The 14,446-nt window shown below is 47.7% G+C and overlaps 1 protein-coding gene across 1 annotated transcript in view; it reads left to right on the top strand.

Annotated features, from left to right (window-relative positions):
- TRIM71 (tripartite motif containing 71) overlaps window positions 1-1,808 on the top strand; it is a 71,958-nt gene extending 70,150 nt beyond the window's left edge. Inside the window, exon 4 of the mRNA XM_066245919.1 lies at window positions 357-1,808. Coding sequence (XP_066102016.1) covers window positions 357-1,808 — 1,452 coding nt within the window. The remainder of the gene's footprint in view (window positions 1-356) is intronic.
- The last annotated feature ends 12,638 nt before the right edge of the window (window positions 1,809-14,446 follow it).

Below are 14,446 nucleotides of genomic sequence, written 5' to 3'. Positions count from 1 at the left end.
AGATGAACCCATGCTCAAGCTGGCGACCTCAGGGACTCGAACCTGGGTCCTCCGCATCCCAGTCCGGTGCTCTATCCACTGCGCCACCGCCTGGTTAGGCTCACCAGTAGTATTTTTAGTAGCACTGCTCCTGCAATCCAGGACCCCTAATTGCATGTAGTTGTCATGTCTCTTGAGTCATCTCCTGTGTCTGGAACAGTACCTCCGCCTTTTCTTTACCCTGGGATTGCGCCGTGTGTGAAGAGCGCAGACCAGTTGTGTATTCTCCCTCCGCACGGGCTTGTCTGGGGTCACGTCAGGTGTTTCCGTGCTTGGTTCTAAGCCTCTCCCCCGGTTCTCCCCCCCCCCCCCCCCAGGTAGAGAAGATCCGCCAGGTGAAGGCCAAGTCTCTGTACCTGCAGGTGGAGAAGCTGCGGCAGAACCTGAACAAGCTCGAGAGCACCGTCAGCGCCGTCCAGCAGGTCCTGGAGGAGGGCAGGGCGCTGGACGTCCTGCTGGCCCGGGACCGCATGCTGGCCCAGGTGCAGGAGCTGAAAACTGTGCGCAGCCTCCTGCAGCCCCAGGAAGACGACCGGATCATGTTCACGCCCCCCGACCAGGCGCTGTACCTCGCCATCAAGTCCTTCGGCTTCGTCAGCAGCGGGGCCTTCGCGCCCCTCACCAAGGCCACCGGCGACGGCCTCAAGCGGGCCCTCCAGGGCAAGGTGGCCACCTTCACTGTCATTGGCTACGACCACGACGGGGAGCCTCGTCTCTCCGGAGGCGACCTCATGTCGGCTGTGGTCCTGGGCCCCGACGGCAACCTGTTCGGGGCGGAGGTGAGTGACCAGCAGAACGGGACGTACGTGGTGAGCTACCGGCCCCAGCTGGAGGGCGAGCACCTGGTGTCGGTCACCTTGTGTAACCAGCACATCGAGAACAGCCCCTTCAAGGTGGTGGTCAAGTCAGGCCGCAGCTACGTGGGCATCGGGCTCCCGGGACTGAGCTTTGGCAGCGAGGGCGACAGCGATGGCAAGCTCTGCCGCCCGTGGGGCGTAAGCGTGGACAAGGAGGGCTACATCGTCGTCGCCGACCGCAGCAACAACCGCATCCAGGTGTTCAAGCCCTGCGGCACCTTCCACCACAAATTCGGCACCCTGGGCTCCCGGCCCGGGCAGTTCGACCGGCCGGCCGGGGTGGCCTGCGACGCCTCCCGCAGGATCGTGGTGGCCGACAAGGACAATCATCGAATCCAGATCTTCACCTTCGAGGGACAGTTCCTCCTCAAGTTCGGCGAGAAAGGAACCAAGAACGGGCAATTCAACTACCCTTGGGACGTGGCGGTGAATTCTGAGGGCAAGATCCTGGTCTCTGACACTCGGAACCACCGGATCCAGCTGTTCGGGCCTGATGGAGTCTTCCTGAATAAGTATGGCTTCGAGGGGGCTCTCTGGAAGCACTTTGACTCCCCTCGAGGCGTGGCCTTCAACCATGAGGGCCACTTGGTGGTCACCGACTTCAACAACCACCGGCTCCTGGTCATTCACCCCGACTGCCAGTCAGCACGCTTTCTGGGCTCAGAGGGCACCGGCAACGGGCAGTTCCTGCGCCCGCAGGGTGTGGCCGTGGACCAGGAAGGGCGCATCATTGTGGCCGATTCCAGGAACCACCGGGTACAGATGTTTGAGTCCAACGGCAACTTCCTCTGCAAGTTTGGCGCTCAGGGCAGTGGCTTTGGGCAGATGGACCGCCCTTCGGGCATCGCCGTCACCCCCGATGGGATGATCGTAGTGGTCGACTTTGGCAACAATCGAATCCTCATCTTCTAATCACGTTTTCTAGGCTTCTGTTTTTGGGGTGTGCATCTCTCTCTCTCTCTCTCTTTCTCTCTCTCTCCCCTTTTCTCTGTCTCCTTTTGAATTTCAAAGAAGAAACAGTCTCAGGGAAATTTCTTTTTTTCTTTTGTTTAAAGAGAACAAGAAAAGTACAACATTGCCTAAGTCCTACCTCATCTTTATTTTTTTACAGATGAATGTACTTATCTTTTCTGCAGGGATTGAGCCTGTGAAGTGATAATTTCTATCTACCTCATAAATCTTCGCATTTCCTTCTCCGCGGGCCCTCTGCCCGCCCCCACCCTCACGCAGTGGCAGCCGCGCGCCCCCCTCCCCTCCGCGGGACGCGGTGTGCACCAAGCCAACCTCTCCGCCTGGGAGGGCACTGGATGTGTGCGGTGGGCTAGCGTTCTGTAGATTGAGCCAAGAAAACACGGAAAAACTACTAAGTAAAAAAAAAAAAGTATAAAATGTGGAAAAATAGACTTTTAAATGCTTAATTATAGAGTATTTGTGTTCTTGAGAATACTATGTTTATGGGGTTAGATTGTGTTGTGTGATCTTGATCTTTTTTTTTTTTTTTTTGAAAAATCTTTTTTTTTTTTTTTTTTTTAATGCTGCAACAGAGAACTTTCCTGTGTTCTCCTTTTATACCTCAGTGTGTTGATCATCCTGTTCAGCATCTTTTCTTTTCCTAGAAGATGTGGCTATGGCTTCCTAGCCAAGAAAAGCAGACTATTCACATTTTAGGGTATGGAATCTGTTTCTTTTAAGGTCAGGGCGCGCATGCACATGTGTGTGTACATGTCTGTGTGTGTGTGTGTGTATGAGAGAAGCCGTGTGTGTGTGTGTGTGTGTGTGTGTGTGTGTGTGTGTGTATGAGAGAGAAGCCGTCTTACACCAGATTAGTAAGCTGAAAATGAAACATCACCTCCGAAAGAACCTTTCTTCTCAGGCTTTAGTGTCTAAAAATCATAACTGTAGTTCAGGGTTTTTGATTGAAAGTATTCTCGAAAGTTAAATAGTCTTAATTGCTGTTGGCTAAAGAGAGTTCCATGGTGAGGAAGCAGCCAGTTGAGCCTTCTCAGAAGGAGGGCTCTCAGACGGGCCGGGCGGGCGGTGGGTCTGTGTGTGCTGAGGTGTCATCACTTGGGACCATGAGAAAGCAGCAAGTCACCCCCAGACTCTTCTGGACTCTCAGGAGGGTGGGGGTCGATCCCCTGACCCTGGATTGAATGTTGTTATGTTAATAGAGGCATTTCTTTTCCTATGAAGAATAGGCAAAGGAATGGACTTTTATTTCTAAAAGCACAATTTTTTTTTTCTTGCTTTGGAAGTTCAGGGAAATAGAATGTTTGAAAGGCCAATTAGTAGGAACAGCCCATCTCCACTCCCTGCTCGCGAGCCGTGCTGTAGGACCTCATGCTTAATGCTTATTTTTCCCCCCAAAGGCCTTTGAATGTAGAGGATTTGTACACTTAAGTTGCTCCAACGCGAAATGTAGGACATACTACTATCTTTTTGTTAAACCTCTATCTCTGGTACCAAAGAATGAAAATTGAAGCCAGGCTCCCACTGCAGAACTGTGGGATGGCGTCTGTCACTTTACAGGGTCGGTTTGTAGTCACCTGGACTTGGGTGCAGAGCCTGCGCCTCTGGGCATTACCTGTCTTTTAAGTGAAAAGTGGGTGGAGCTGATCCCCTGCTTGTCAGAACCCACACGGGTCCCTGCATTTCCCGCCAATAACTGAAATCAGAACCAAGCTTGAGAATTGCACAGGTCAGGAGAAAGGCTCTCACAAGGTAAGGGGCTCCCGGGAAGAGCTCTTGTTTAAACAGAAAGACGGACGGACAGATTCCTTTCTGATGCTGTAGTTGAAAGGAATTCCTTCTGCAATATGGATGTAGTTTTAAGAGAACAGAAGAAACTGACAAATGAAGCCATTCGGTTGTTTTTTTGTCATCTCCAAAGAGGGGGGGAGATGTCACAGGGACAGTGTAGCAAGTCCATCAAAAGGCTTTTTACCATCCAGCTGTTTTGGACATTGAATGGACCGCTTCCCATTTCCCAATTCCTTTAGTTCTAGGGTTTCTGAATGACCAAAATGGGGAAAGTCTAATTTCTTACGAAGAACTGCAGTCAAGTGTCCAAATACTAAAAAGTAGCTTGAACCTGCCGCCTCGGCTGCTGTATTACAGGGGGGTGGGGGTGGGGTGGCAGGAGATTTCATTTTGTAAAGGCACCTTTTCTTTTATCGAAGAACTTAATAGTGAGCCCTCCCTCGATGTCTGTTCGGATGCCCTTTCTTTTGTCCCCGACGTCTTAAGTTCTTTGGTAATAACTAAGGATGTTTATTGTTTTTTTATTTTGGAATAACTTGGTGCTGATACTCTTTCCCTAGCCCTCCTCCTCTATCCCTGCCACTACCCAACAAATCACCCCTTAGACACCAAAGACAACTAGTTTTAAATGCTTAAACATTTTTTTAACGGAGGAAATGGATCTTGAGAAAGTCCTTTTTCTCAGAAACCAAAATCATGGTTATGGCTAGGATGAGTTCTATCAAGTGGTCACTACCTTTGATTATTCCATCTTCCGTTTCACCATCATCTTCGCTCTCCTCTTTTTTTTCCCCCAGTCTCTCCCACCTGTGGGGAAATCTTGGGACCCGAGTGGGGAATTTTCTTGGTGAACAGCAGTAACTAAAATTGATTATGTACCACTTCTGTATGGATTTGGTGGTAAAGCCAGGGTCTCCATGCATGGCTGAAATGACCAGGTCCTAAAATTAATAGACTGACCAGTTTGCAGGCTTAAAGCTAATAGGTTCTCCCTGAAATGAGTGAGGAGGTGGCCGGTGCTGCCTCTATTTGCCCTCAGCGGTGACACATCTCCTTGCCTTTCTGCACCCAAAAGTGTGCATCACTGCCATTTGCAAAACTTGGTCACACTTGGGAAAGATTTTGTTTTTGAAACATTGGCCATCTGTGGCCGCCCATGATTGACTCCTGACCCACAGGAGGGATTGGTGCAAAGCACTTTGGAGTGTGTTGATTGGACAATGTGGAATGCTCCAAATCAAAGAAAGAGAAGAAAGGCCAACATTTGGAACTCTCCCTAGTGTTGAGTGCGACTGCTCAAAATAGGTGTATTGAAATGCTTTGTCTCCAGCCCATTTTGAGTTGATGCTAGGGTAGGTGGGAATTGGGTCAAAAAGGGAAGTCAATAACATGGTGTGAGAGGATCGAGTCCTGGGTGTGGGAAGGGAGGAGGATAAAAAGTTTCCATTTGAGTAAATGTGATATTTGGACAGTAACCCCCTCTGCCATGTATGTCTGATCTGGTCAGGGAGGGGAGTGTTCAGCCAGCTTAAAAGTTTGGAGATGCCAGCTGGACTTGAGTGCATAGGTTTGGGTATTGAGACGGCTAAAGGAAGTCAAAATAACGCACAGGTCAAAACTACTCTCGGTTGACACTGACTTAATGTTTCAGAAGTGTTTAAAAAAAAAAAAAATCATGACTTTGTAAATTCGGTCACAAGAAGCACCGCCCTCAACCTGTGCCGGATGTGGCGGCAGGTGGCACGCGAGTTGGCTAGAGCCCAGGGCCCTGGGCAGTACCCCGGGTGCACTAACTCTTTGACTGATGGATGCCCTTTTTTTTTTTTTAAGTCTAACTTATTTGGGGAAACGCAAGGGTACCATAACCGGAATCTAAAATTATGTGTTGGGCCACAAAAGTTTGCCAGCTTTAGAGGCACTTTGTGATGGAACTGTTAAGAATAGCTTGAGATTGGCTCAGTCTGTTTTGTTCTCTAGTTAAGCCAAAGCTTAAGGATTTGAGGAGGGAAGTCTTTTTTAGGCTTGAAGCAGCAGAATACTGTTTGTATATGTGTTGTCTTCCTCTGCGGGAGAATCTAAGATTGCTGTGTTCTGGTAGATAGTGAAAGAAATGCCAAAGTTAATAGGCCTGTTTTTCTATTAAAAAAAAAAAAAAAAGACAAAAATCCAATGGTGCCAAAAAGTATTTATTTGAAGACATCATTCTTGAGTTTCCAACAGTCCGGGGCTGTATAAAAGTCAGACTCTTGTACTTGCGTGTGAGGATCCCGTAGAGCCACAACCCCCACGAGGCTCTGGCTTTCTCTGGCTTCCTGCAGGCCAGGGGCACAGGGCGCACACACCACTCCACTCTACACCGTCTGCTTTTATTTAGTTTCTACCTCACTTTTGGCAAAAGTCATCTACCTCATGTTTGCATCTGACGGGTCTCTGAAAAAGAATAGTATTATTAAAACCACTGGGGAGTGGGTGGACAATGGGAAGCTACCTCTAGAAGAAAATGGTTTCACGAATCCAGAACTGATTTCTCCCCGGAGAAACGTCTTGATTTGACCTTGGAAAAGAAACTTGGAAACCAAATATTCCTATACTCAGGCAAATGCAGCCAGCAACCCAAGTGTTCCTTACCAACCTGGCTGCCCGCCCCTTGCCCCCCGCTAGGAATTGCGCACACTACTACCATGTTGTTCAGTATTACGGAACTACTGGTTCACCTGACCTATTCTGAGGACTTAACTGCAAATAAAGACCTTTAGGTCTCTTTTCCTCTTCAAGAGAAAAATATTTTATCTGTACTTTGAATGTCAGCAGGCCTACCCCTTTAGGAGCAATTCTAAGGGTCTGGTTGTTGGAAACATCAACTATTTGAAGGGAATGAGAATCTTTTAAGACTTCGTGATTGTATTTGTAGCTTTTCTGCACCCAACTGGATGTTCACAGTGACATGGCAACAATCACTGTTTCACTGAACAGTGACTGGTCAAGTATGTATATTGTTGCTCTTTTGTTTTGTGTTTAATCCCCCCCCACCAAAGGTAACATGTTGACGGGTTGTTCTTTTTTCTCTCTGCTTGTTTATTAAATACTTGATGAAAGTTGAGAAGCACATACCATGTTATACTGGATCGCCTCTCCACCTTTTTTCTCCCCCTTAGTGAATCTTTTGTTTTGGTTGGAGGAGAGGGGGTCCTAAGACCACTGTAATGATTGTGAATTGGGTTTTAAGTGTCATGGTGAAGAAATGCCTCAGTGATGTCTATTTTTAAACTGATCTTACGGGTTAACAAGCCAGCCTGGTGGGATGTTTTCCATCATCATTAAACCAGTAATGGTTCTAAAAGTTTTGTGTATCCATATGGTCTTAGACCTCCTTTTAATGATTGTATTAACTTCCAAGCTCAGGTAGTATTTTTCTTAAGGCTCTGTCTTGGAGCACACTGACTGAATGTTAACGTGTGTAGCAGACTGTTTACTTTCTTTAAATAACCAGCTCTGTAGTAGTTCTTTATGTTCCTAGGAGTCTGTGTAGATTTCTCATGTTTCTGGGATTTTCTTGTTTTTAGGGTGGTAAGATTTCTTCTCTTTTTTTTATTTTATTTTTTTTCTTTTTCCCTAAAAATCAATGCAGGTGCGAGGGTGGGTGGGGAAGGGATGTTGTTTTTAACTAGCATGTTAGGTATACTTGGGTGGGTTGGGAGGGTTGTTAGGTCTCGTTTTGTTTTAATGAATCTTGTTTAATTACTGTTCACTAGCTGTCATGCCTGGTCAGCAAAATGCTTTAAGTGTAGAACACATGACTCGGTTGAGTTTTTTGTTTTTTGTGGGTTTTTTTTTTTTTGTGAGAAAGGTAAGTGGAGAATTGGAAAAATTAACATGGGCATGTTGTCTGGTATTAGACTTATGTAAAACTTTTTTAAATTTTTCCAACGCAGGCATAGGGTCAGGAATGTGTGCCCCAGAATAACTCGCCGGGCCACAAAAACCCATCTGCAAGCCCCGTCTGGGGTGCTGACCGCCTCTGGACACTTTTTAAATGGGCACCGCAGTGGTGATCCGTGCAGGTCCCATCAGTTAAGCGGAGAATGGGGGAACAGAGGTTTTCCCTCAGACCGTTAAAGTGGGTGTTTGGGGTGGGCTTTTCTTTTCTTCCCATATGGATTTTTACTTTTAAATCTTAAATGTTATACTGCAGGCCACAGGCATGACAGGCAATGAGCAGGTGAAGAACCAATGGAAAAGTGTTCAAAAACTCCTGTGTTGGCTAACAGGCTTCTGAATGTATCGCTGTGGTCCACAGAGAAGGCTGGAGAAGGTAGCAAGGAGATGCTGTATCAGCTACTGCAGCCTTAAAACAAAGTTGGTGTCTCTTTGGACTTTAAAATTGTTCCTATGCAGCTTATTTTATTTTTGTTTAATCAAATAAACAAGAGGGTTTTTTTTTTCCATGGAAATGATGCGTCTGTGTGATCCTTTAATCCAGAGTAAACAAGGGTGTGGGCACCACCCTCCGTGATAGAGTCTGAGGAGGCCGTCTCAGAGGCCGTCTCTGGCCAGTGGGCCGGATCGGGTCCATGCACTGTTTCCAAAACAGGTGGATACAGCATTCTTAGGTAGAGGAAATGTTAAAGAGCCTAGGTGTTTGAACACCTGGACTTAAGGAATTTGGGGGAAATTTCAGATCTGGCAGCCCCAGGCCTACCTTCTCCAAAGGAGCTGAGCAGCAGATGTCCCTTTGGAGGGACAAGAATGTGATTCCCAGTTACCACAGTCCTCTTCCCATCCAGCCCCCCTTGATGCATCCACAGATGCCACCCCCCTAGTGAGCACTGGCTGTGTGTGTGTCCCCTCTGCCTGGGTTGGGGGATCAACTGGGGTCTCAACCCTGGCCCAGGGGAGTAGTGACCAACTCGCCCAAATAACTATAGCAAAGCACAGGTGCCAGGGGAGGGGGAATAAAGACTTATTTGGAGCTCACTGTTAGCTCACTTTGGGACTGTTCCTTTTTTTTTTTTTTTAAATTGATTTGCTAATAATTTTAGAGGGGGGGGAGAGGAACATCGATTTGTCGTGCGCACATGCACATGCACACACCCCCCCCAAATCCATACATTTATTGGTCAATTTCTGCATGCACCCTGACCAGGAATCAACTCAACCCTGGCTCTAACCAGCTGAGCTACGCGGCCAGGGAGAGACTTGGTTTTTCATTCGAACTACGCTGTGTCCAGCTTTGCTCACCTGTTTCCTGTATCGAATCACACAACCTAAGTCTGACCTTCGAAGAGTCCGGCAAACCTGCATCCACTGGGTGTCACCGTTTCCCTCAAGTTTTCTCCTGTCCTTTGTCCCTTCACTGCTGTTTAATTTACATACAGAAATTACGGAGATCACTGTTATAGAGGTAATGGGTCTTAGCCCTACAGTACGGGAAACACCTCTTAGTAAGTGCCAGGCCTCAGTGGCTGGCATAGGGAACCTCTGGTCTTTCACTGGATCACATGTTAGAATTGATCATTTAACATGATTTTGCCCCATTCGTACCTTCACCTTCAAAATTGTGACGCACCCTTTTCCCAAAGACTCAAGATGGGAGCCCAGCCCCATCCTCCACTCCCTTTCACTCCTGCTTTGCCCCTAGCTGGACAGGAGGGTAGACTGTTACATAGAAAGTTGGATGGATGGATGAACTCTTGTTTTTTTAAAGGGAGGGGACCTTTTCTCCTTAACAATGAGGCAGGACTTGGGGTCTCGAACCTGGGTCCTCTGCATCCCAGTCCAATGCTCTATCCACTGCGTCACCGCCTAGTCAGGCGGGTTTTCTTTTTTGAGATGGTAAGAATGTTCCAGAATCAGGTGGTGGTGGTTTTAGAGCTAAGTGGGTGAATTTTATGGTATATGAATCATCTCAATATGAAACGGCACAGGCACTGGTAAAATCTACCCGTGACTACATTAGAAAGTTATGTTGGATGGAAAGTCAGGTTGCCTTTCCGGGCCTCTGTTGGCAGTGCTGTGGGACTGCTCCTGCCGGGTGGGTTGTGAGCAGCAGTGACTTGGTGCCACTTCCTAGCTGGAATATGTCGTGGGCAGGGTGAGCCTTTGCAGAGCTGGTCCCTCTGCTATGGCCACAGGCAATGTTCTCACCAGCCAGGATGGTGGTGTGGGTGGCACACCATTCATCTGCATATGATCAAAAGACATGTAGTTGTTATATTAAAAATGTTTTAAAAAATCTTTCCAAGACTCAGTCTGGGAGAAGATACTTTTAAAGGTATAAGTTACTATTTAAAAGAACACCAAAAATCAATAGGGAAAACAACCCAACTTAAAATGCAAAGGGTGTGATGAAGTAATTTGCAGAGCTCAGCTGCACTAGAACTCAAGGAAATACAAAACGAAAGCAACAGTAAGATACAATTTTATACCTATCAGTTTGAAAAAGATGCAAAATAAAAAGGCTAATTGTAGCAAGTGTTAGTGAGAAATAACAACTGCCCTTACACAGCTGGTGGGAGTGTAGGATGCATCCCTTTCAGGGAATTCGTCAGTATCTAAGGTGTATATTTAGGTCCAGAATACGCTGTGGGAAAATGGGAGCACAAGACATGCAGTGACTGCTGCCCTGCTGCCTGGGTAAGGCGCTGTATCCTGTCAGTGGAGCGGTAGAAAAGCAAATTTAGTATTTATTCAATGGAAGTTAAAATGAATGGGTGCTAATAGTGTGGATGCATCTAAAAATAATGTTGAGTGGAAAGAGCAAGTTCCAAAATGACTATATGTTCTACATGCTTGAGAAAACAAAAGCGCAAAACCATACTCCATATTTGTTACAGATGTCGTTTTTGTTCAGTGAGCACTACGTGGTTTGGGGGGGGGGGGTTGTAGGCTAGATTTCTTGCTAGATGAGGGAGTGGCAAAACTGAAGGTAACCAGTCCCTTTATGGTTATTAAAAATGGACAGCGACCTGGCCCTGGCCGTTTGGCTCAGTGGTAGAACGTCGGCCTGGCGTGTAGAAGTCTCGGGTTCGATTCCCGGCCAGGGCACACAGGAGAAGCGCCCATTTGCTTCTCCACCCCTCCCCCCCCTTCCTCTCTGTCTCTCTCTTCCCCTCCCACAGCCGAGGCTCCATTGGAGCAAAGATGGCCCAGGCGCTGGGGATGGCTCCTTGGCCTCTGCCCCAGGCACTAGAGTGGCTCTGGTCTCGGCAGAGTGACACTCCGGAAAGGCAGAGCATCGCCCCCTGGTGAGCGTGCCGGGTGGATCCTGGTAGGGCACATGCGGGAGTCTGTCTGACTGTCTCTCCCCGTTTCCAGCTTCAGAAAAATACAAAAAAAAAAAAAATGGACAGCGACCAAGGAAGTGAAGAAAACCTTAGAATTTCTGTTTTTCTTTTTCTCAGTCAAGATTCTGACTTGCGGCCTGACCTGTGGGGGCGCAGTGGGATAAAGCGTCGACCTAGAATGCTGAGGTGGCCTGTTTAATACCCTGGTCTTTCCTGGTCAAGGCACATATGGGAGTTGATGCTTCCTGCTCCTCTCCTTTCTCTCTCTCTCTCTCTCCTCTCCTCTCTGAAAATTGAATAAATAAAATCTTAAAAAAAAAAAAAAAGATCTGACTTGCTCATAAAACATGACAACAGGAGACAGAAATAGAAGAAAAATGATGTCAGAACTTTGCATTTCTAGAAAGACTAGAATGGTAAAAAGGGTGTATGTAGGTGTAAGAAATTTCCACAAGAGATATCTAAGTCAGTGGTCCCCAACCTTTTTTGGGCCACGGACCAGTTTAAGGTCAGGAAATATTTTCACGGGCCGGCCTTTAGGGTGGGATGGATAAATGTATCACGTGACCAAGACAAGCGTCAAGAGTGAGTCTTAGATGGATGTAATAGAGGGAATCTGGTCATTTTTTAAAAATAAAACATTGTTCAGACTTAAATATAAATAAAACGAAAATAATGTAAGTTATTTATTCTTTCTCTGCGGACCGGTACCGGTCCGTGGCCCGGGAATTGGGGACCACTGAGCTAAGTGACCCCTCCTACCATACCCTCTCCCCCAGACATCTTAGAAGTTTGTTTTCTCACCCTTCCACAGCAATTCTTACTTCCCTGTTTTATAGACCTAAACTTAAGCTTGCTTGAAAAGGAGTTTGCGGCCTCCTAGGCAACAAACAATGCCAGTTATTAAAGTGTAATAATGAGATGCCCTGGCCAGATTGCTTAGTTGGTTACAGCGTCGTCCTGATGCAGAGGTTGCTGGTTCAATCCCTGGTCAGGGCATGTACAAAAACAGATGATTCTGTCTCTCTCCTCTCTTCTGTCCTCTCTCTCTAAAACTGAGGCTCTGGCCTGATCAGGCGGTGACTCAGTGGATAGAGCATCAGACTAAGATACGGAGGATCCAGGTTCGAAACCCCGTGGTCGCCAGTTTGAGTGCGGTCTCATCTGGTGTAAGCAAAGCTCACCAGCTTGCACCCAAGGTCACTGGCTTGAGCAAGGGGTTACTTGGTCTGCTGTAGCCTCTTGGTCAAGGCACATATGAGAAAGCAATCAATGAACAACTAAGGAGTCCCAACAAAAAACTGATGATTGATGCTTCTCATCTCTCTTTGTTCCCGTCTGTCTGTCCCTATCTATCTATCTCTCTGACTCTCGCTCTGTCTCTGTAAAAATATAAAATAAAATAAAATTGAGGCCTTGGCCGGTTGGCTCAGCGGTGGAGCGTCAGTCCGGTGTGTGGAGGTCCCAGGTTCAATTCCCGGCCAGGGCACACAGGAGAAGCGCCCATCTGCTTCTCTGCCCTTCCTCCTCTCCTTTCTCTCTGTCTCTCTCTTCCCCTCCTGCACCCAAGGCTGCATTGGAGCAAAGTTGGCCTGGGCGCTGAGGACGACCCCAAGGCCTCTGCCTTAGGTGTTAAAATGGCTCCGGTTGCAGTGAAGCAATGCCCCAGAGGGGCCGAGCATCACCCCCTGGTGGGTATGCAGGGTGGATCCCGGTCGGGTGCATACAGGAGGCTGTCTGTCTGCCTCCCCCCTGCTTCTAGCTTTGGAAAAATTAAAAAATTAAAAAAGAAATTGATAAGTTAAAAAAAATTATTATTTTTTTTTTGTATTTTTCTGAAGCTAGAAACGGGGAGAGACAGTCAGACAGACTCCCGCATGCGCCCGACCGGGATCCACCCGGCACGCCCACCAGGGGGCGATGCTCTGCCCACCAGGGGGCGATGCTCTGCCCCTCCGGGGCGTCGCTCTGCCGCGACCAGAGCCACTCTAGCGCCTGGGGCAGAGGCCAAGGAGCCATCCCCAGTGCCCGGGCCATCTTTGCTCCAATGGAGCCTTGGCTGCGGGAGGGGAAGAGAGAGACAGAGAGGAGGGGGGGCGTGGAGAAGCAAATGGGCGCTTCTCCTATGTGCCCTGGCCGGGAATTGAACCCGGGTCCCCCACACGCCAGGCCGACGCTCTACCACTGAGCCAACCGGCCAGGGCCAAAAAAATTTTTTTTAATAAAAACGTTTAACAATAAGCACCACAATAAACCACTGTAAGCATATGATCTGAGAAAGTATTTAGACAATTCAACTTTTAGGGACGACCTCTTCATTTTATTTTAAATTTTTATTTATTTTTTACAGAGACAGAGAGTGAGTCAGAGAGAGAGATAGACAGGGACAGACAGGAATGGAGAGAGATGAGAAGCATCAATCATTAGTTTTTCATTGCGCATTGCAACACCTTAGTTGTTCACTGATTGCTCTCTCATACGTGCCTTGACCGCAGGCCTTCAGCAGACCGAGTAACCCCTTGCTGGAGCCAGCGACCTTGGGTCCAAGCTGGTGGGCTTTTTGTTCAAACCAGATGAGCCCGCGCTCAAGCTGGTGACCTCGGGGTCTCGAACCTGGATTCTCTACATCCCAGTTCGACACTCTATCCTCTGCGCCACTGCCTGGTCAGGGGACCTCTTCATTTTAAAAGTTGAGGTTTACATAATATATTTTGCTTTTTGGTTTACATTTCTGTGAGTTACAACAAACAAACAGCTGTAACCAATACCGCAATGCGGACAGAAAAGTCCATCCCCCCCCCCGACTCCTCCAGTGTCTCTTATAGCCATCCCTACACCACCTTCAGCCCCCCGACCCCTCCAGTGTCTCTTATAGCCATCCCTACGCCACCCTCAGCCCCCCGACCCCTCCAGTATCTCTTATAGCCATCCCTACGCCACCCTCAGCCCCCCCGACCCCTCCAGTGTCTCTTATAGCCATCCCTACGCCACCCTCAGCCCCCCGACCCCTCCAGTGTCTCTTATAGCCATCCCTACGCCACCCTCAGCCCCCCGACCCCTCCAGTGTCTCTTATAGCCATCCCTACGCCACCCTCAGCCCAGACGGTCTGTCTGGTTTCCAGTTTGTTTTTTTTTCTTCCCCCAGAATGTCATCTATACTGCTCACAAAAATTAGGGGATATTTCTTTTTTTTTTTTTTTTTTAATTTTATTTATTCATTTTTAGAGAGGAGAGAGAGAGGGAGAGAGAGAGAGAGAGGAGAGAGAGAGGGGGGAGGAGCTGGAAGCATCAACTCCCATATGTGCCTTGACCAGGCAAGCCCAGGGTTTCGAACCGGCGACCTCAGCATTTCCAGGTCGACGCTTTATCCACTGCGCCACCACAGGTCAGGCAAAAAAATTAGGGGATATTTCAAAATGAATATGAAGTGATTAAAAAAAAGAAGAGGCATTTGATTTTTTTTTTTATTAAGCAAGATCATGAGAAAAGCAAATGACAAGTCAAAAG

The sequence above is a fragment of the Saccopteryx bilineata genome, chromosome 10 (genome assembly GCF_036850765.1).
Source record: "Saccopteryx bilineata isolate mSacBil1 chromosome 10, mSacBil1_pri_phased_curated, whole genome shotgun sequence".
Lineage (NCBI taxonomy): Eukaryota > Metazoa > Chordata > Mammalia > Chiroptera > Emballonuridae > Saccopteryx > Saccopteryx bilineata.
The sequence above is the reverse complement of the archived record's forward strand: the minus strand, read 5'-3'. Positions and strand labels throughout refer to the sequence as shown.